Genomic DNA, 20,166 nt, shown 5'->3' on the forward strand with positions numbered 1-20,166 from the left:
GTAGTTTATTGATCTGCGTCGAAAACCGTACTTGGAGGATTAGATGTGATCCAGGCCCAGGCTTTTAGATTATAGGACAGTTTGGAGAAATACCACTGTTGACACTGCTCAGGAAACAGCTCCTATAACTGTCGTGACTCTATGCTCTGCAATCTTAAATCAGGTGCATCCAGTAGGCCTAATCGCCAGAACTTACTATTCAAAATAATGGCAAATACATTCAAGAGTAATAAAAACAGGGCACCAAGGTCACATTAATTTGGTTTCCTACTCAAAGGAGCACTCTTGGTAATGAGAGAGTGGGGGATCTAGCCAATCAAGCTGTTAAAAAAGAAAATAGACATCCGTATTGACCTTTCAAAATCAGAGGGAAAGGGCATTGTATCGTAGAAAATCAATAAATGGTGGGAACAGCACTGGGATCAGGAGATAGGAGGAATGCATTTATATTTACATAGGCTACACAATAACATCTATTGGAGAACGGACGTAGCATCAGTGATGTCACCCATTGGTTTGTGGACTGCCGTTTTGAAGCCTGCATTTTGCAGTTTGCATTTCGGCCATCGCCATCTTTTTGGAGCCAGAAGTGACCATATTTGGACAAAAGTTTTTTGCAACAGATTCTCATGCCCATCTCGTAAAATACGGACGCTTGGTCAGGTGCCTTTGTCGTTGTTATTGACGCTAAAAGTCTCCTGGATGGCGCTGCGCTAAGCTAAATGCTAAAAGAGGGAAAGTCATCCAGCTTAGTTTTACTGGCCAGTAAACGCGGACTTCCGGTAGTGCCGTTCGTCAGCATGTACGGCAGTACACAGAGCTAATTGAAAATCTGCAGACTTCTCTTTAGTCACCAGCTAACGCTAGCTAGCTAGTTTGGTTGGCAGAACGCTAAACAAGACATTTCTAGGTGACCAAGTGTTCCAATTAACTTTGATCAAGTGAAAAAACACAGTAAAAGGGTCATAGTTTAAGATAAAAAAAACATGGACAACAACCAAAAACAAGTTCACGCTATTTTAATGTACATAGGGCATTGGATATTGCTATTAAGCCTCTATCATGATTGACAGCTCGGCGTGTAACCACGCCCCTAAAGCATCCCCTGTTTTTTCATCTAAAAACAAATGGGACCTTGGTTCTTGGAAACCTGAGGGTGACCGGTTCAAGTTCCTGCATGGACCAGGTACGGACTGTGGACCACTAGCTGGAAAAGTAGCAGTTCACCTCCTGGGGACTGCTGAGGTGCCCTTGAGCAAGGCACCAACCACCCAACTGCTCGGTGCTCCCATTCATGGACAGCCCCCTTGCTCTGACATCTCTCCAATGCATACGTGTGTGTGTGTGTGTGTGTGTGTGTGTGTGTGTGTGTGTGTGTGTGTGTAATAAAAAAATAACAGTGAAAAGAAGAGATATATTAATAATATTAGAGAATAATAAAATATACATATTTCTATTATGAAATAGAAAAAAGGAGGTCATAAGACTACATAAGAATATTATAGGACACAGTAATCTGAACAGCACACTCAGGGAAGCATCAAACTGGTCTTTGTCAACATAGTTAGGATCCAAAAGCATACTGGAGTATTGAAGTGGTGGACAAGTCAGAGAATGTTTAATCAGCTTCCAAAGAAGAACATGACTGATTGGGGAAGATCTGGCACTGTATAATGTAATTCCAGAGGATGGCAGTAATACGACACCAAGGATGCCAGCTGCTGTTACACCTCAAAGCAGAAGAAGAAGAAAAGCCCAACGCGGAAGTCGTGAAGGCTACGCTAGTAATGCTAATGCTAACCAGCTGTGTAGTTATCCTCGCCGGTTCTTGCTGACAGTAATTCACTTTGCGTTCTCACCAGTTAACTTTCACTCTAATTTACTTAGCTGCTACAAAGCTGCGTGACTGTGCCGTATATGTGTTCCTGTTTTGTGAAATATTCATGCAGGTGAGGCGCTAAAAATGAGAGAAGGGTGAGTATGTGGCTACCTTGCTAACCTTTGAAGAGGTGGCTAAATTAGAAGACTGATAGCACTAGCAGCTATCGGAGCAAAGCATAGCTTGATATATAGCATGCTTGTTACGGAGATAAGTCGCAGCTAAGCTAGCTAATTTGTATAGGGTCTAGTTTGGTTTTATGGTCAGTCACTTCAGAGCTTGGCAAATCGCCGTCTCGATAACCGCTTGTTTCGACAGTTCAGAAATGGATTGCAATGCTAAGTGTCTTAACTGTCAGAGCTCGCAGCTAACTGTGCTTTACACCAGGCTGGCAGGAGCTGTCACCATCTCTTCCTTGTGGGTGGGGTCAAGACATGTTTCAGTCTTGTAATATTTATAAATGTATCCTCAGTTTGTACCCAGCAACATTAACGTTCATTTAACGCAACGGTCTTCAACGTTTTTAAGCCAAGGACCCCTTAACTGAAAGAGAGACAGAGCAGGTACCCACGACTACATATTTTATAAAATGAAGTTGCATATTAAACTGGGCCTACAGTAACGTGTAGGGCGGCCTAAAGCTTTTGTGCATACCTTTTTTGCATAGAATCCTAAACTATTAAAATAGTAGTTGTCGGCATGATTTGATATGTTTAATTGTTAAACATACATATGGCACAGTGAATCCTTGGGATTAACTGTATCTGTGGATGGCCTTAGGGACTACCTTACTTATGGGCCAGTAAGCCTATCACCACTGGGGAGTTATATTTGCTAATAATATGTTTGATTCACGTTAAGACTTTTTAATTTAAAAAAAACAAACAAAATTACCAATAATTTGGAGGCCCCCCTGCATTGACTCTGAGGAAACCCCTAGGGGTCCCGGACCACCTGTTGAAGATCCCTGATTTAACGTATTCTCGGTGGTGCTCATTCCTGGTCCTGCAGAGCTGCACCACTGCATATACTTGCTAGTTACATCAGTTTCCTTTAATGGCCAAGTTAGTGAGAACACATACAAGGAATTTGACTGCAGCTTTTTGTTGCTCTCAAAAATATATACACATAAGGCTAAAAATAAGCTTAATGATGTAAACATTTAAACAATTGACTACTATTTACTGATATAAGTTTGTACATAAAAGTGCATATAAATACATAACTACATATGCATACACATGCTTTCATACAAACGTAAACAAACAGCTTTATGAGGATTATAAACAGCAAGACAATAGTCCAACACAAAAGTGCAAATGGTGCTGGAATAAATGGTTATTAATATAACAGGTTGCTTATATAGCTAAGGTAGTTGGATATGAGTATATACAGTGTATATTTGATAGATATTTACATGTTTAAATTATATGTTTATAACACTATAATTTACTAAAAGGTGGATGCTTGGTATTGCAGGGTTATGCACAGTTTCTTCATTTCTACTCTGCTCACACCTGATTAGGTAAAGTTGGGGTTTTCAGTTCATCAAGAGTTGGTGCCCAGCAGCCCTTGAATAGGCTGAACACACCTGATACACCTAAACAGGTGTACCACCACTTCCATGTTTGGGACTGCTTGCATTTGCAGTTGTGCTAGGCACATAGTCAGTATTTTGTGGCGTTTTGCCCTGAATACAGGATGGAAATTTAAATAGAAGGTGCTGTTCCCAGTAGCTGAATGGTTTGAGCAACATAATTAGCACAAGGGGACTTATTGGTTATTAGGGTGTTAATCAATTCATGGCTGCTAAGGATCAAATCTTCCAAGTTTTTTTATGGCCATTGTGTAAGGCCCTCTGCTTTGGAGGGATCATGTTTTACCTCAGTATAAAATGTTTTTACATAGTGCCTCCTTTCATGCTTTTATTGTCTCTATTTTCAACACTAACCTAACATTTTAAATGTCAGTTATCATTTCCTCTATAGTTTGGTTTGATATGTATAACATTTTCCCGAATAGAGGTGATTCAATAAAGTATATTTTCATTAATTTTATTGGTGACACCAGAGATAAGCCTACACTAGGGTTGGGCATCGTTTGGATGTTAACGATTCTGATTCCAATTCTGATTCTTCCTTTAGATTCCCGGTTCTTATCGATTCTCGATTCCAATTCTTTGAGTGGTGGAGTTGAAACGGGTCACATGCTTATTTCACAAATAAGAGGAAAGTTTTATTTTGATTCAATGGTGGGTTGCAGTTTGACGGGGCTTTTTCAATGTAAAATAAAGCCACGCTAGAGCACCGCTTACTGTGCTCCATGGCTGCAACACAACAAGTGCCTGGCCGCTTCGGAAACCAAAACTTGCGCATGTTAAATTTGGAACCCATGATCAGATTTGAAACCAAATCCTCCGAACGATTCAAAACGATTCCAATAAAGAGACGATTCCGATGGAATCGTAATTTTTGAAATGATTACGATTAGGAATCGGTTCTCGATGCCCAACCCTAGCCTACACTCAGAATTGTTACATAAGCTTGAAATAATTCAAGTGAAATAAAAATTGAGTACTTTTTAGCATTTACCTTTCCATATACATCTATTTCTATCTGTAATTTAAAATTTAATTGGCCTAATACCAGTGACTCTTTAAACAGGATGTTTATAGTCTACTGAAATAGTGCAGACTGTTACTCAGTAGGGGAGGGATTCGATACAGCATAGTATCGCGATATATTTTGCAGCAATAAAAGTGAAGTAAGATGAACAAACAGAGAAATTATCTTTTTAGATAAAACAGATGTTGACAAAGTTTCCTTTTATGGAAATCATATGAAATTGGGAAAAATTTAATGTTGGGGAAAAAAAGATAATAAATTGCAATATTTCGCAGAATATCGCAATATGTTTAAAATCGCAATAATGTATCGTGACATAAGTATCATGATGTCGTATCGTGACGTCGCATTAAAAATAAAAGTACATGTATACAAATTAAGTTACAGATTCTAAAATATGAGTTTTTCCTCTTATCGACATCATTGTACACTGGGTTTTTGCATTCATTGTTAGATTAAATATGCAATATATAACTAAAGATGTTTTTCTAAATATTTTCCTTAATGAACATTTATATTCAACCACTTTCCCTTCTCTCCCCTGTACTTTTTCTTTGGTTCTCAGAGTGTGTGTCCTGTGACTCAGCTCTTGTGTAGCCATGGAGAAGCCCTGGAGGTTGTGGGGGGCAGTGGAGCGTTGTACCCTGACTCTGGCCTCCTGGTCTTGGGGTGCATGCCGAGTCTCCCTTTTGGCTCTCATCCTCACCTTCCACCTGTATGGCGGATTCTTCCTCCTAGCTCTTATCCTAGCCTCTGTGGCAGGCATCCTCTACAAATTTCAGGATGTGCTCCTCTACTTCCCTGACCAGCCCTCCTCCTCTCGCCTTTATGTTCCCATGCCAACAGGAATCCCTCATGAAAATGTGAACATTCGCACCAAGGACGGTGTAAAGCTTAACCTCATCCTGCTTCGCTACACAGGAGGCGACACACCTCCTGGAGTCACCCCTAGCAATCAAAGCAGCCCCACTTCCTCTGCTCCACCTACAATCCTATATTTCCATGGTAATGCAGGTAATATTGGTCACAGGGTGCCAAACGCCCTGCTCATGCTGGTCAATCTAAAAACCAACGTGGTGCTGGTGGACTACCGTGGCTATGGAAAAAGTGAGGGTGAGCCCAGTGAGGATGGGCTGTACCTGGATGCAGAAGCCACGCTGGACTATGTCATGACCCGTCCTGATCTGGACAAGACAAAGGTGGTACTATTTGGCCGCTCACTGGGGGGTGCTGTGGCTGTGCGCTTAGCATCAGTCAACCCTCACCGTGTAGCAGCCATTATTGTTGAAAACACCTTCCTCAGCATCCCCCACATGGCAGCGACACTCTTCTCCTTCTTGCCAATGCGCCTGCTGCCTTTGTGGTGCTATAGGAATCAGTTCCTGTCCTATCGACAGGTGGCGCTGTGCCGCATGCCCTCGCTGTTTGTGTCTGGTCTGTCGGACCAGCTCATCCCACCTGTCATGATGAAACAACTGTATGAGCTGTCTCCTGCGCGGACTAAACGCCTGGCTATCTTTCCAGAGGGCACACACAATGACACATGGCAGTGTCAAGGCTACTTTGCGGCTTTGGAGCAGTTTATAAAAGACCTGCTGAAGAGCCACGCCCATGAGGAGAGTGCCCAGCCCTCATCTAGTGTCACCATTATCTGAAATAAAAAGTCATGGACTGATTGTTGACTACAGGTTGTGGGCTGGAGGAAGTGAAGGCTGTCATGGGAAACTGATTGGATGGACTTAATTGATTTTTTTTTTTTTTTTTTTTTTTAGAAAGAATGTAAAAAAAATATATATATATAAAAATGTTTTTCTCTGGGTTTCTATTTTATTTAACTCTTTCTACCTTTCTGTAAATGTAACATTTGTTCAAATGATTTGACTATTTCATGGTTTGAAGAGCGAGTAACAATGCCCTTCTTTTGTTTTAGAGCTATGAATGCATGTATTTATGACCTTAAATGACTGAAGCCAAGATCATACATGCCCACGCTGCAATCACAAAATATTTACTGTAATGGGTCATTGGGTCTACAGAAATTAATTTAAATCACTGAAACAATTGCTCATCACATACTGACCATATGAGGACCTACAATATTACAGTGAAAACTGATTACTACTGGAATTCAAATTAAACTTCTTCTGATATAGAAAATGAGACACTGATAATATCTAGGCCTATACTGTATATATCTTTGCTAATACATATCATTGCACTTTCTTTTGTTCAGATTTACCCAAGTGTTGAGTTATGTATGCTAACCTCTTCTGAGCAATACTTTGAGGAGAACAAGGATGTGTTTTTTTCCTCTCCCTTTTTGGTGAGGAACATGGTGAGTCCTTGCAGCAGCATGACATGACATGATTTTAATATTTATATATACCCTTAAAAATTGTGTCTGGCACATAGCATTAAACACTTGTCGAATAATTATATTCAGCCATAAAAAGTGTTGAGTGCTGAGATGAAGTGGTCAGTAAGAGAAGTGTGATATATTTGTTACTTCAGCCTATCAAAAATAACTTGAGAACTTATTTCCTGTTTAACTACTTCTGTTTCAGAGCGATTTGGTTAAGCTAGAAGATATTCTCCCTGTCAAAATGTCCTGTTAAAACACAGCACACAGGCTGATCTAGGGCTGCTCGATTATTTTGGTCAATATTGAAATCACGATTATTTTACACGATTACTCATTGACTTTTGGAAAGACGTAATTATTGAAATAAAAAAACAACAGTGAAAACACCTTGAACTGTGAAATTTCCCTCTAATACTTTTCCTGTTTGAGCCTTATTTTTTTTCTCCATTCAGAACACAGGACAAACGTAAGAGTTGACTTTCAAAACGTAATGTGCAAAAAAAAATCGTTTTTCTCGATTACTCTGTTTTTGGGATCGTTAGGAGCAGGAATCGTAATCACGATTAAAAATCAGTTAATTGCACAGCCCTAGGATATTCGTTACTCTTAAATGTGCTGTAGTTGTTATTTAGCAACTTTGGCTCCTGTAGTTTGGTAAGGAGTGTTTGCTTTGTGTATGGTTTATTAAAAGGTGGGTGCAGATTTCTTTAAGTCTATCTTAGTACAACACTATAACACATGCCCATATGTACACTGGAAGGTTATTAGTCGCTGTAGTCCTTTCCATACTGATCCTGAAAGAACGTTTCTAACGTAAATCCAAAATAATCCAAGAAGAGATGGGGATCAAAACACGCAGCCTCGTTTTATGCAAAAATGTATGAAGAGTTGAGCGGAAGATAATGCTTCAGCAGTCGGAATAAGATAGATGAAGTGGGTGTTTTCCTCCACCCAGATCAATAAGGAAACAGTTTAACACTTATTTTGTCTAACTGACTGAAGCCTTGTAGTAAGAGGACTAGATATGTATGTCCCCCATCTCTTATACTCTAATCACAATAGTAAGCAACCAATTACTGTCCGCATACAAACGTGGGCATGTGACTATCCAGGCAGTCTTGAAAAAAATCCAAACCTATAATAATTAAGTGTGAGCTTTTTTAATCTAACGTGATTATTTGTTTTATATTATCAGCATCATAATTGTTATTTTGATGATTCTAGGTTCTCATGTGGCAAAATGGCTTTACTCAATTGGAGGGCTTTTATTGAGCTAATTAACCTTTCCTGCATGTCTTCCAAGAGGTGGAGCTGAGTCTGATTGTTAAAACGCTGTTATCTGCTCTTGCTTTCCAAATTCAGCGTGCTGCACTGCGGCGGTACTAAAGCCATTTGAATACAGACCTCCTTAGCCATATGTTTGTTAACAGTATGCTAAACAAAATCTAACAAACATCAAAAGACCAAATTTGTTTGTCAATGTCAACTTGAAACCTTGAAATCAACTTAAAGGCTACTATGAATGTAAATTATGGTCTTAAATTAACAAGTGTGCTTTACAAGAAATAGTGTATAGATGGTCTTTTCAACTTTTTTTGTGCGACTTTTTGCCACCAGTGACACACAACAGTGTCAGACATTTTTGTATTATTTCAAACCCATAAACTGAGTTAGATTTATCTCATATGTTGGTAGAGCATATTGTCGATCAGAATTCCACCATGTGAATATACACTCATTTAGTTCCGCACACACACTGCTGTTAGTTTGCATTGCGCCATATCTTCATTCAAGTAAAGATGTGGGAACTTCATTTGACTTATTGTTTTGGTGGCTTGCTTGAAGCAAAATTAATAACTACAATATTGGGTTTATATCCTATCCAAATGTATTGTTACTGTTGATGAAAAGAAATGGAATCAAACTGAATGTCTCTTCTTTTTTTATAAAGAAAATTGTTGCAAATGCACCATGGAACATATTTTTATATGTTCATATAATTGTTAATAGAGTGGAATTAATGCTGTTGGAAGTGTTGGCATAATTTTGAATTTGCTTTTGGAAGCTGGCATGTGATCACGTTGAGTCTTGGCAAATTTCTGTAATGGACCTGCACAGTGTTGACATTATTTGTGTACATCTACCATGACTTACACTGACTCCACAGTGAAGAAACATTAATGGGATATCTGAACGGTCAGACATCTGAATGATTCAACTTTATCTAGCAGTCAGTTTGAGGGATTTTCCATTGACTTAATGTTTTTTTTCTATATCAAAACAATGTAGACAAATTCTTTTCTAAGCACACATTTTCACTTTCTATTTTCTGTACTGTAACATGCAATAAATTGATACATTCAATTGCTTGTCTTGTTATATTTGTTGTTGTAAAGAAGCCTTTTTAATGTAACTTCCAAATTCATTTATGTAACCTGGAATCACTTCACTTTTTTTATTCTGGGAATCGCACTTTGTTTGTTTTCCAATGTTATGTTCAAAGTGGAAGTCATTTTTGTACTTCCTTCTTTCAGTACGTATTGGCTCCTCTAGCTGTCAAATTCTAATGTGTAATTTTTAAGGTTTATTTCTCTCTCCCCCCCCCCCATTTCCGGACCTGACTGTCACTTATCTAACTGCCAACCTGTCCTTCCTGTTTTCACTCTGCAACGATCACATGGGTTATTTCTTAGAATGTGGATAAGATGAGATGTGTTCTATCATTTTGAGGGAGCAAGATGAAGAGAAAGGGGAGAGAGATTTGTCAAGGCTTCTGGTCAGGCAGGAAGCTGAGTGTGGTTAGCTGAGTGTAACCGTAGAGGGGAAGCTGTTTTGCCCTTTTTTGTACAGTATTTAATCTGCGTAGTCACTCAGACTCGACTGGAACCGTCTACTGAAGGACAAAGCGAGAGTTAGGGAAGTCAGTGGAGCTTTTAGACAGACATTAAGGTAACGCTAGAGGCTTTATAGACAACATTGATGACAGAAGCAAACATCAACCATTGCTAACCCCAGTCTGTCAGAAGAGAGGCAGCGTAGTTCAAGCCTAATACTTGTGATGCTGCCAGTGTGAGCTTTCTGGAGATTGTATGGGCCCCGCGATGGATTGTGTGGAGCCTGGGACTGGAAAAAAGACAGGTGAAGGGAGGCTGTCCTGGCCAGTTTTCCTGCTGACGCTAGCTGCTGTCACCTCCTCTTCTCTTTCAGCTTTGTCCCTGTACCAACTGGTGGCCCTCAGAGCTGAGGTAGAGGGGCTCAAATCAGAGGTTTGTCGCAGGAGAGAAGAGGGGCGAGAGGCCAAGCATGCAGGCCAGGTGAGAGACAATGAGTCAGGACATCCGCAACTGCACAGGATTGTAAAGACAGCATTTTACCAGCATGTATTGTTTTTCTACAAACTTTGTGTGTTTTTTTTAGACTGAGAATATCAGTTGGAGAAGCAGCCAAGAGTCCCTGCACCAACCTGCGTCTCAACAAACTTTCACCCTGATAAGGAGGAGAAGATTGGTCCCTGGATCAGAGAAAATAGGTAATACACGGTAGGCTGCACCTGAGTCTGAGAGTTCACTGCTAATGTCTAAGATGTGGATATTAGTTCCTTTAGTTAATTTGCATAGAGTGCAAGATTGGTGGTGTTTTACAAATCCATTGGTTCACTTGCAAAAAGACTACGCAATATATTCAGAGTGTGACCAATTTTATTTCTAGTGTTAAAGGTCAATCCATTCCTTATTATGATTTTATATGATCATACTCTATGTTACAATAACAATAACAATGTGTACACACCTACCTACCTGAATCTACCCTTAGATCCGTGATTTAGAAAAGGAAAAACTTCCCAAAAAACATTGTCCTCTTACAAACAAATAGCCAAGTGTGAAGCTCAAAAAGTACAGTAAAATAGTAAAAGTAAATAGTACTTTGTGAAAGTATAGGAACCTTTGGTGTGGGGTTTGCAGGGATGAGCGTCGGTTATTGGTCAAACAGCGCATCTGCTTCAACTGCCTACTGCTTGATTCATAAAACAAGGAAGTACTCTAGTGTCGATATATGACCATTTAAACGAAGGAACAACATTTCTCTTTGACTGATAACGTTAAAAGTAAAGTTAGGCATTTCTGTCGGCTTCCCGACTCATTTTAAAAAAGACCAGAGAAAGAGAGATTCGCTCGAGCAGCCAAACTGAACTGCAGGCAGTAGACGTGTGTCTCGGGCGGGCGAGCGAGGGAGCGTGGCGGTGCTGTGAATGATAGAAATAAAATGATATTTTCTGATTGTTTCACAGCTTTTACGTTCTAAAGCACAGTGAAACACAATCTATGTTGTTGTTATTTTTTTTAATTTATTATTGGTTTTTAGATGAAACGTGCAAGCACACTGAACTGCAGGCTGCAGAGTGTGTTTACCCCTGCAACCACCAGCAGCCCTTGTTCCATCGTGTTGCTTTTTCATGTCAGCAGACTAATTTGCCTAATCTTCACGGGTCTTTAGACCATGGTGGAAACACAGATAACAATGGACTGAAGGAACATTTAAGTTCCTTAAAAATTGTCACAAGAACTAAAAAAGTACTTGTAACTTTGGGTCGGTTTGGTGTTAATGTGCTTACCATCAGCTCAAGCTATTTAAAAATCCCTGGGGTGAGGACACCAATATTTAGTATGCTGTTGTTGCTAAGTGCTGACTTTGTCAATGGAAAAAGACAGACGTTAGGATTGTAAGGAACCTGCTGACCAGTTTTAACATGTCTAAATTTCTCTTATGTTTTGTCATAGTTTCTCAGCCTTGCCTGCAGTTGCTGGCAAACAATAGCAGGAAAACCTTCCAGAAAGGTACCGTATGCCTGACCTGGGCTATGATAGTTTGGTGATTTGTAATAGAATTGAAATTGAAATAGTTTTTATTTTATTTTTACCATTTCATATTATTTTTAGACTTTTGGAAGTTTACATTAAATGTACCCATTATTACTAACAGTAATATATTTCACACTAGGATGTACATAAAACACACTAGAATATGTATAAACATATAAACTGATACCCCAATCAGACTCTGTTAACTGATTCGAAACAGGTTGACTGTCGGGATACACGTTTAGCTTTAAGTGCTTTGACATGTTTTCTGATATATTCTTATTTCTTTGATCAGAATATAACGCGGAGCCGCACACAGGTATCCCCTGGCAGGCTGGGCTGAGGAGAGGCTCTGCCCTGGAGGAAGACGGAGACAGCATGTTAGTCAGAGAGGAGGGCTTCTACTTTGTGTACAGTCAGGTAGGTCTGTTTGTTGTCATTTCATAGTTTTTCCACAGGGAGGTGCTGCTAGTCTGTTTGCCAGATTTGACATAGTAGGGGGATTAAGTCTACATGCATTGCAGAAAAAAGGGCGTGCTTGATCTAAGCATGCAGTTGGTTGACAGCACCTTGAAGAAAGGTCCGATACAGACAGAGACAATGCAAATGATGCCTGCACAATAAACAAAGTAGCAAATAATATTTCACCCACCTGACTGTTTATACATGTTAACACCCATGCGTCATACCATACCACCATAACCCGGTATTTCTGATGTGCTCAGGTCTACTACATGGACAGCACCTTTGCAATGGGTCACGTGGTGATCCGGAGGAAGAGGAATGTGGTGGGAGACGAGCCTCAGTATGTGGTCTTGTTCCGCTGCATCCAGAATATGAACCCCGTTCACCCTTACAACACCTGCTACACAGGAGGTGAGTCTGAGTTATTGTTTATGTCAAGCTACGTTCCCCCTATTTTGCAACAGCTGTTATTGAAGGTCAGTCAGTGTTTTTCAGTCAAGTTCTCAAGCATGTGTGTGTGTGGATTGGCTCCATATGTGTGCCAATAGTAGGGTATGGGTGAAAACAACATTACATTTGCATCCCTCAGGTATTGTGAAGCTGGAGGTCGGGGACCACTTGGAGCTACTGATCCCTCGTTCCACAGCCAACGTGTCCCTATATGGAGATGCCACCTTTATGGGTGCTGTGAAACTGGCTTAAAAACGTGTCACCTCATTTCGGACCCAGGGACGCTGTTGTGGTGGGAAAGAGGTGCCATAATGGGAGCAAGAATGGCACAGTTCTGGTGTCCTCGCCTGACCTATGAGGTGAGAAGAATACAGGAAGCAGACATTTCAGTACCGCCTGAATGACAGGCTGTTTGACTCCTAGCTTGTTCAGCCTGATGGGAAATGCGGGGGACTATGAGTTGATGTCTTTACTTGTAAAAATACATCCACCTAGCTACAGCTGTATTATTTTCATTTCTACAAAACATCATGACAAAAATTGTAATAATATAATAAAGTCCTTTTTTTCCCTCAAATAATCACCAACACATGGCAAGATGTAACATGTGAGACTTGACTTTGTCTGACTTTAAAGAGATGTCTTACTTGTGTGTAATTCTTATGTTTTGATCAATAATCTTTCCTACTATAGCAGCAACATTACTGAAATTGTTCTCTACTGCTTTGTTATTTTAGATATTTGAACATAATTCATCTGAATACCATAACCTGATTTACCTAAGTTTACCTATATATGTCTAACTGATTAGAAAATCAGATTCAATAAAGTGACAGTTCTTGCACAAGGAATCTGTGTGGAGGTTGTTGTCCCTTTGTTGGCCACAAGTAGAAAAGAGTGGCAGAATATCCTGCCAGGCAGCAGAGAGACAAAAGGAGCTAAGGTTGAGCAGGAACAGTGGAACTCAGGTAAAAGTGCCTATTTTTAGATTGAGGGAAAACTGTACAGGCAGAAGATGTCTGCACATTCATTTGTAATGCCTGAGCAGCCTGGAGGAAATAGTGAAATTCTTCATGTTAAGAGCTAGAGGGAGAAGGAGTTACATCTAGTGCAGGATTCAGACACTTTTTGAACAATGGATTACCATGACTTTATACACATTTTCACAACCAAACATTGTTTGAATTATTTGTATACATGGAAATTACATATAATGTGGTGTCAGAATAAACATACATAATATTCAAAGTAGATTATACAGTACTTGGCAATAATTTAGTGCTATTTTTTAATAGAGTGGAATCATATTGTCATAGTCACATCATGTTATTCTTTTATTAATTTCTGCTGCACAAATGATTCACAGCAAATTCTTATAAAAAAATGATTTGCAAAATAATGATCTGTTTTGTTTTACACAGAACAGTTTTGCCTAATTTGCATAATAGTGGAACACAGTTGACTGCATTTAAAATCAGTTTGATTATTTTACATGATTTTATATGATTATAGATAATGAAAAGATATCAACACTGTGATATTTATCTCAAGCATATTACATGATTTTGCATGATTATAGATAATGAAAAGATATCAACACTGATATTTATCTCAAGCATATCACCCACCTCTACTTCACATAAACACAAATTACTGATTTGAAATATAGTTTCATTGAACTATATTTCTGGATGCTATCTGCACCCGGGGCAAGAAGATTGGTTTAAAGAAATGCCAATAAACCAGAGCACGTTTTTCTCCCATCCCAGAATGCTGTGTGGAGTAGCCAGACCCCCCTCCGCAGCATTGTGGAGGAAGGTCTGGCAATGCGAGACTAACCCCATTGTAACTCAGACACACAAATACACTGTGGTGATTCAACTAGGAGATTTGGAGCAAAATATAAAATTTAGTTTTCTGGTAATTATGCAATGGATGGATTGGTGCCCCGTAGGTTGTTGTGGCAGAATGCCTTAGGGATGGACATCCTCCCCTACCCCAGTATTTTTCTAGTGTGATTTTTGAAATTGACTGATTCTCTGCTAATGCTCTTTTTCAGATAAAAAAAAAAAAAGATTAGTGAAGGATCCATAATTTAGTCATAGACTCTTTAAAATGTAAAAATGGTGGCATTATAGAAAATTAGTTTTAATTTTGTTTCAGGCCTAAATACGTTGAAGATAAACCGTAAAAGTAGCCTATTCAAATTAACTTTACCTTTTAAAAATATGGTATTTTACTCAGTGGAAGAGAGCGAACATTCCTCTCTATATTGCTCAAGATAGGTCAGCATCTTGAGATATTTTTTTCAGACGGATATTTTCCAACATGTTCATTTTGAAGAGATTGCTATTTACACATTTTTGCATTGGTGTTCTCCCTCTCTGTGTAACACAGACACACACATACACACAGGCCTTCTGTTCGTTGGGGCAAAGAGTTAGACAAAGCCCAGTGGGTGGTCACTTCTTCACTAGGCAGTCTGCCCTTGGGAGTCATGGCTCCAATTCGACAAGAAGAGAGACCAAAAGAAGGGGAGGGATGAAAAAAGTCTAAAATAGAAGGCTGAGAAAGAAAGATTTGAAATGGACTTAATGGGTAGCAGCGTCCATTAGTGGAAGAGCAAGCGGAGGAGAAGAGAGAGGCTGTGAGGCTAAAACAGATAGAGAGAGCAGGACAGGCCAGACCCAGGGTACTACAGCCGTGGAAGTCAGAGAAGCTTTTTGATGATCTGGTAAACAGAGCAGGCGGCTGTACAAACACTCAAGAAAAATAAGAAGGAGGGGGAGGAGGCTATAAGAGAAGAGGGGAGCACAGACCTCTCGTATAAACATGTCAAGCATGATACTCCCCCTCCCTCTGGGCCAGAAATGTCTTTGTGTGGTGCCATGGTGACGGCTGGTGTGTTGGCGGAAGCTGATGTCATTGTGGGCTCGCCTCTCAAAAGGAAAACCAGCATCTGACCGGAGAATCAGGAAATGAGACCTGCTGTGTACACATGCTGGCACTGTGTATAGTTCACACACTCACACACATGTTGAGAGTGCAGTCGTATTATTAAAAAAAAGCAGATTTATATCAGTGTTAAAACGGACTAAGACATAATTTTTTACAATGATTACGTTTTGTGTCTTAGCGCATAAGTAACACCAATTAGTGACCACCATTACAGCATTCAGCATTAGAATATTTAACACATTATTAAATCTATTTTTAGCTGGAGCTAACTGGAGTCTTAAGTGTTGAAATATTGTCACGCTAATACAAAAAAAAAACAGTGTAAAGTCTGCTTTTAAGAATCAGACCAATCTTTAAAAAAAAAAAAAAAAAAAAAAGGCAGGAAAAACAACATACCAAACACTTTTTTTATGTTGGCACAGGCACAGTCTTCACTGCAAAAACTATGTATCCACATGTACAGTAAGCAGGATAAGCTCATATTTAGAATTTTGTTTTATGTAAATTTCTCAAGAGTACAGAATATTTTGCTTGCTTGTATGAGATAGGGGTAAAATTTAGTGGACTCATTAGTCCCAGTCCCTTAGAGTCTTTCTCCTTCATTCTCCCATTTTTCAGGCTGCATCACTTGTGTTAAACATTGACCTTAGCGTCTCTGTGTCCCCATCTGTCCTTTTCATTCCCTCCCTCTCTCCCTGTTTGGAAGCTTTAGGACAGGTCTGACTGATGACGGGGGCTAAAGGTGATCCCTGAATCCTGATTATTAAACCCAGCATACTCTCAGCAGCAAATAACTACAAACACACACTGCAGCTTTTGCAAGTAGACATTGATTTGCACATGCACATAGACACACACACATTCATATGCACACGTGCATTTTCACCTGCCCCCAAATACTGACAAAATGAACAGCACTCACATCATCTCACTGTGCTTCAGTGTGCTACATGGTTGTCTCGTGTACGGACTTCTCTAGTATTTGGGGATTACTTTGATCTGCTGCAGTCCGACCAAAGTAATCAGGCTGATCCAGAGCCCTCCAGCTGAACTGGCAGCAGCATTGCGTGGATTTCCCGTTTAAGTGCGGATTTGGTTTATCAACAAACTGGATTGTGCCATCCGTTACTCTAAAGTCTAAACACCATGTTCTGTGCCAGCCATGCTGTAGATTTTTTATCGTTTCAGCTTCAGAAGACACTAATTGTTTTTGATTGGAAAAATGTGACTGACCGGCAGAATGAGAGGTTTATTTGTTTTTAACAGTGTTAGCTCTAGAACGTGTTCTTCTCCCCTGACTAGGATCTGCATGGCATATAAGATGATCTATAATTCATACGGTTCTGCCTCTGCCTGGAATCAAACCGCGATGAAACGCCAGGCTTGCAATCTGCACGTGTGCAAAGAAGTTAGAGAAGATTTAAAAGTTGTCTCTGTTCGAGCTCATCTTGGTTAGTTTTAGTTTCTTGGTATTTTTGCTCAAGGACATCAGCCTATTACAGAGGAGAGGGAAAACATCAAATGGATGAGAGGAGGGAAGGATTTTGGTTTGCCACAACTCTGCCCCCCTTCCTCTCTCCATCTCCTGACTCCCACACTTTGCTTTATTGCTCCAAGATGGAGCTTTGGCAGAGGCACACAGAGCATGGATGTATGATGACACAGAGAGCCAGCAACACCCCCCACACACACACACACACACACACACAAACACACACACACACACACACACAAATCTAGGGGCTATGGGACTGTGCAAATATCAATGTCCTCTCAGTTGCTATCTCATTTGCTACTGTTACTATTAAAAGACAGATGAAAGTAATTTTAGGTATGTAGTATCTTTTCCTCACTTGTTTTTTGATAATGTTAACAACACATGATGAATTATATGTTGGTATGTTGTTAATTTCCAATATTTCAGTGAAAAAAAATTGGAAGTGAGGAAATCTGGTTTTGGAAACATATTACTTTGGCACAGCGGTGCAGCATGCTAACGATGCTACATGCTCACAATGACACTGCTAACATGCTGATGCAAATTAGCAGGTATAATGTTTACCAAGTTTACCATATTAGATTAGCATTTAAGAATGCTAACATCTGCTAAGTAGCACTAAACACAAAGTGCAGCTGAGGTTGATGGGAATGGCATTAATTACATTTCCTGGCAATAATATATTTCAGTCTGGACCAAAGTAGTGGACCGACTGACCAACCAACATTGCCATATCCCCCCATAAGCTAGCGTGGCGAAAAATTAAAACCTGTGCACCAAAAGCAACCATTATGACATTATAATTATATTGTAATATGAATATGTTTCCATTATGAAAACAATAAAGTAATGCCATATCCTCATTTTTAGTATTTTCATATCTACCTTCATTTAATCACCGATGCACCACCTGCTGGCCAGCATGCCACATGGCCCAAATCAAACACACCCAGTGTAGCCTATGCTGGGTCTAGCGGAAATAGTGTGGTTTCTAAATATAACTTTACTTAGAACATTTTACCTTCAGTGAGGTGTGTGAAAGACCTTTCTGCTGTCAAACATTTTGAATTTCAGGAGTGCAGTGGGACAGAGATGCTGAGTGGACTGGTTATTAGGGATGGAGATTAAACGAAGAACATAAAGAAGTTGAACCTAAAGCAGATTGAGGGGGACTTAACGGTGCTCAAGCATCGACAATTATGTGCTTAAGACAGGTGAGTAACGGTAACGTTAAATAAATAAATAAATACATAAATTAGTTTGTTGTTGTATACAACAACAAACTAATTTATGGATGTAGCTAACACTCTCCAGAAGCGGAGAACGTTTACTTACAACTATTCTGTATGCTGTCTTTTTGCTCGTGTTTACTGACTTCTATCTCTGTGTGTGCCCATAGCTCTTTTATTTGGTAATGTTTGTGTGATTGTCAGAGTTGTCATGTTTTCTGGTTAATTCTTGATAGGCTGCACTGAAGGAAGTTGTAGCTTATATTGATAACTGAGTTGTATGCACAGGCTGCACATGGGACATGTATTGCTGTTTGGACATAAGGGAAATGTTTCAATAGTGCATACATTGGCATGTTAATGTATGCACTTTCATATAGTTGTAACAAATACCATTACTGACCTACTTTTTACTTACGTCTGAGTACATTTTTACACAAGTAATTTGACTTTTTCTTGAGTAAAATATTGTTGCACACTTTCCATCCTTGGAGTTAAGGGAATGAGAAGGCATGTATAATGTCCTTTTGCTTGGCACATCTAGATCTGCTCCTCTTATGTCCTCCTGTTTTCACTATATGGTTTCACTTTTAGCCCATTGTTTGAGTGTTTGGTTCTCCTCCCCCTAACAATAACACACAGCAAGTACACACGGTAGGCTGCAGGCGCAACAGAGTGTAATGTGTATTAAGTCCTGTGTCACTCATTCCCACCAGCTGCTCATGGACTTGTGATAAGCAGTTGTAATTAGAGTTTTAAACTCCAGTCTCACTCTCTCGTTTTCTCTCTCCCAAACACACATGCTCACTCACTGACAAACTCCTAAGTGTCTCTCTCCGCCTCTCACTGACTCATGCTCTCTCTCCCTTTCAACTACTCCCCCCTCATTCACCCAAACTGGCACACTCCCCTCTCTCCCTCTCCTACCCTTTTCTCTGGTGGGATGTCAGTGAAGGATTTTAGCCTATGGGTGTAGATGTAGCGAGAGATGGGAGTTGATTTTGAGTGTTTCAGATCTTTGCAGTTGAGACCAGATTGTCCCTGGATGTTATTTCTTAGCTGAAAAGAAAGCATCAAGAACTGCGGTGGAAATGTTACAGTGAGGTATGGTGCCACTTGTCTCCTGTTTGAGTGTTGTTTAGCTGTGCGTGAAAGTGTTTGAGTTTCTCTGTTTACCATTCACAGAAGGCCTGATGGCACAAAAGGCATTGGCATTGGCATTTTGTTCTCATTATGATTTTTAATGCTTTATTCTTTGCATGAATGTGTTTTTGTAACCGAACAAACATCTCACAAAGAGTAAAATATCTGCCTCTGTCTGCATCCATTCTGCTTTATATGTTTTCCAAAGTAAAGACCTCTTCTTAAATGGCCACCGTCTGTCTGTAGACTGGCCTTTTTGTTTCAATTCTCTTTTTTGAAGGGCTGTCCCAAACAATTATTTTTTAAAACGATTAATCTAGCGATTATTTTTTCTATTAGTCGACAAAAAAAATATAATAATAAAATAAAAAAAAAAAAAATTATTATAAAATAAAAAAAAAAAAAAAAAAATTTTAATTAAATTAAAAAAAATTAAAAAAAAAAAAAAAAAAAAAAAAAAAAAAAAAAAAAAATTTTTTTTTTTAAAAAAAAAAATTTTTTTAATTTTTTTTTTTTTAAAAAAAATAAAAAATAAAAAAAAAAAAAAAAAAAAAATTTTAAAAAAAAAAAAAAAAAAAAAAAAAAAAAAAAAATTATAAAAAAAAAATAAAAAAAAAAAAAAAAAAAAAAAAAATATTTTATTTTAAATAAAAAAAAAATATATAAAAAAAAAAAAAAAAAATATAAAAAAAAAAAAAA

The 20,166-nt window shown here is 39.0% G+C and overlaps 3 protein-coding genes across 6 annotated transcripts in view; all 3 read left to right on the forward strand.

Moving 5' to 3' along the window:
- The first annotated feature begins 1,743 nt into the window (after nucleotides 1-1,743).
- Nucleotides 1,744-6,939, forward strand: abhd13 (abhydrolase domain containing 13). 3 transcript variants are annotated; one of them, XM_039818622.1, is made up of 2 exons: nucleotides 1,744-1,974; nucleotides 5,069-6,939. In XM_039818622.1, the coding sequence occupies exon 2, from the start codon at nucleotides 5,103-5,105 to the stop codon at nucleotides 6,156-6,158; it is 1,056 nt and encodes a 351-aa protein (XP_039674556.1). In that variant the 5' UTR covers nucleotides 1,744-1,974; nucleotides 5,069-5,102; the 3' UTR covers nucleotides 6,159-6,939. The 3 variants fall into 3 exon arrangements, with proteins under 3 accessions (XP_039674556.1, XP_039674557.1, XP_039674558.1); XM_039818623.1 differs by having other exon boundaries at nucleotides 1,744-1,949; XM_039818624.1 differs by lacking the exon at nucleotides 1,744-1,974 and adding an exon at nucleotides 1,993-2,442.
- Nucleotides 6,940-9,522: 2,583 nt separating this feature from the next.
- On the forward strand, nucleotides 9,523-13,490 carry tnfsf13b (TNF superfamily member 13b). Its single transcript, XM_039819092.1, has 6 exons — nucleotides 9,523-10,179; nucleotides 10,283-10,394; nucleotides 11,644-11,700; nucleotides 12,020-12,144; nucleotides 12,450-12,600; nucleotides 12,779-13,490. Exons 1-6 carry the CDS (start codon nucleotides 9,955-9,957, stop codon nucleotides 12,889-12,891), a joined length of 783 nt encoding a protein of 260 aa, XP_039675026.1. The 5' UTR covers nucleotides 9,523-9,954; the 3' UTR covers nucleotides 12,892-13,490.
- Nucleotides 13,491-18,294: 4,804 nt separating this feature from the next.
- The window catches only part of myo16 (myosin XVI), a 111,736-nt gene continuing 109,864 nt past the window's right edge, over nucleotides 18,295-20,166 (forward strand). The window contains exon 1 of one of the 2 annotated variants that reach the window (XM_039817789.1): nucleotides 18,295-18,309. The gene's annotated coding sequence lies outside the window, so the exon portion shown is untranslated. Of the gene's footprint in view, nucleotides 18,310-19,263; nucleotides 19,429-20,166 lie in introns of those variants that run through there. The other variant, XM_039817787.1, reaches the window with a different exon arrangement.

Source organism: Perca fluviatilis, chromosome 12 (assembly GCF_010015445.1).
Source record: "Perca fluviatilis chromosome 12, GENO_Pfluv_1.0, whole genome shotgun sequence".
Taxonomy (NCBI): Eukaryota; Metazoa; Chordata; class Actinopteri; order Perciformes; family Percidae; genus Perca; species Perca fluviatilis.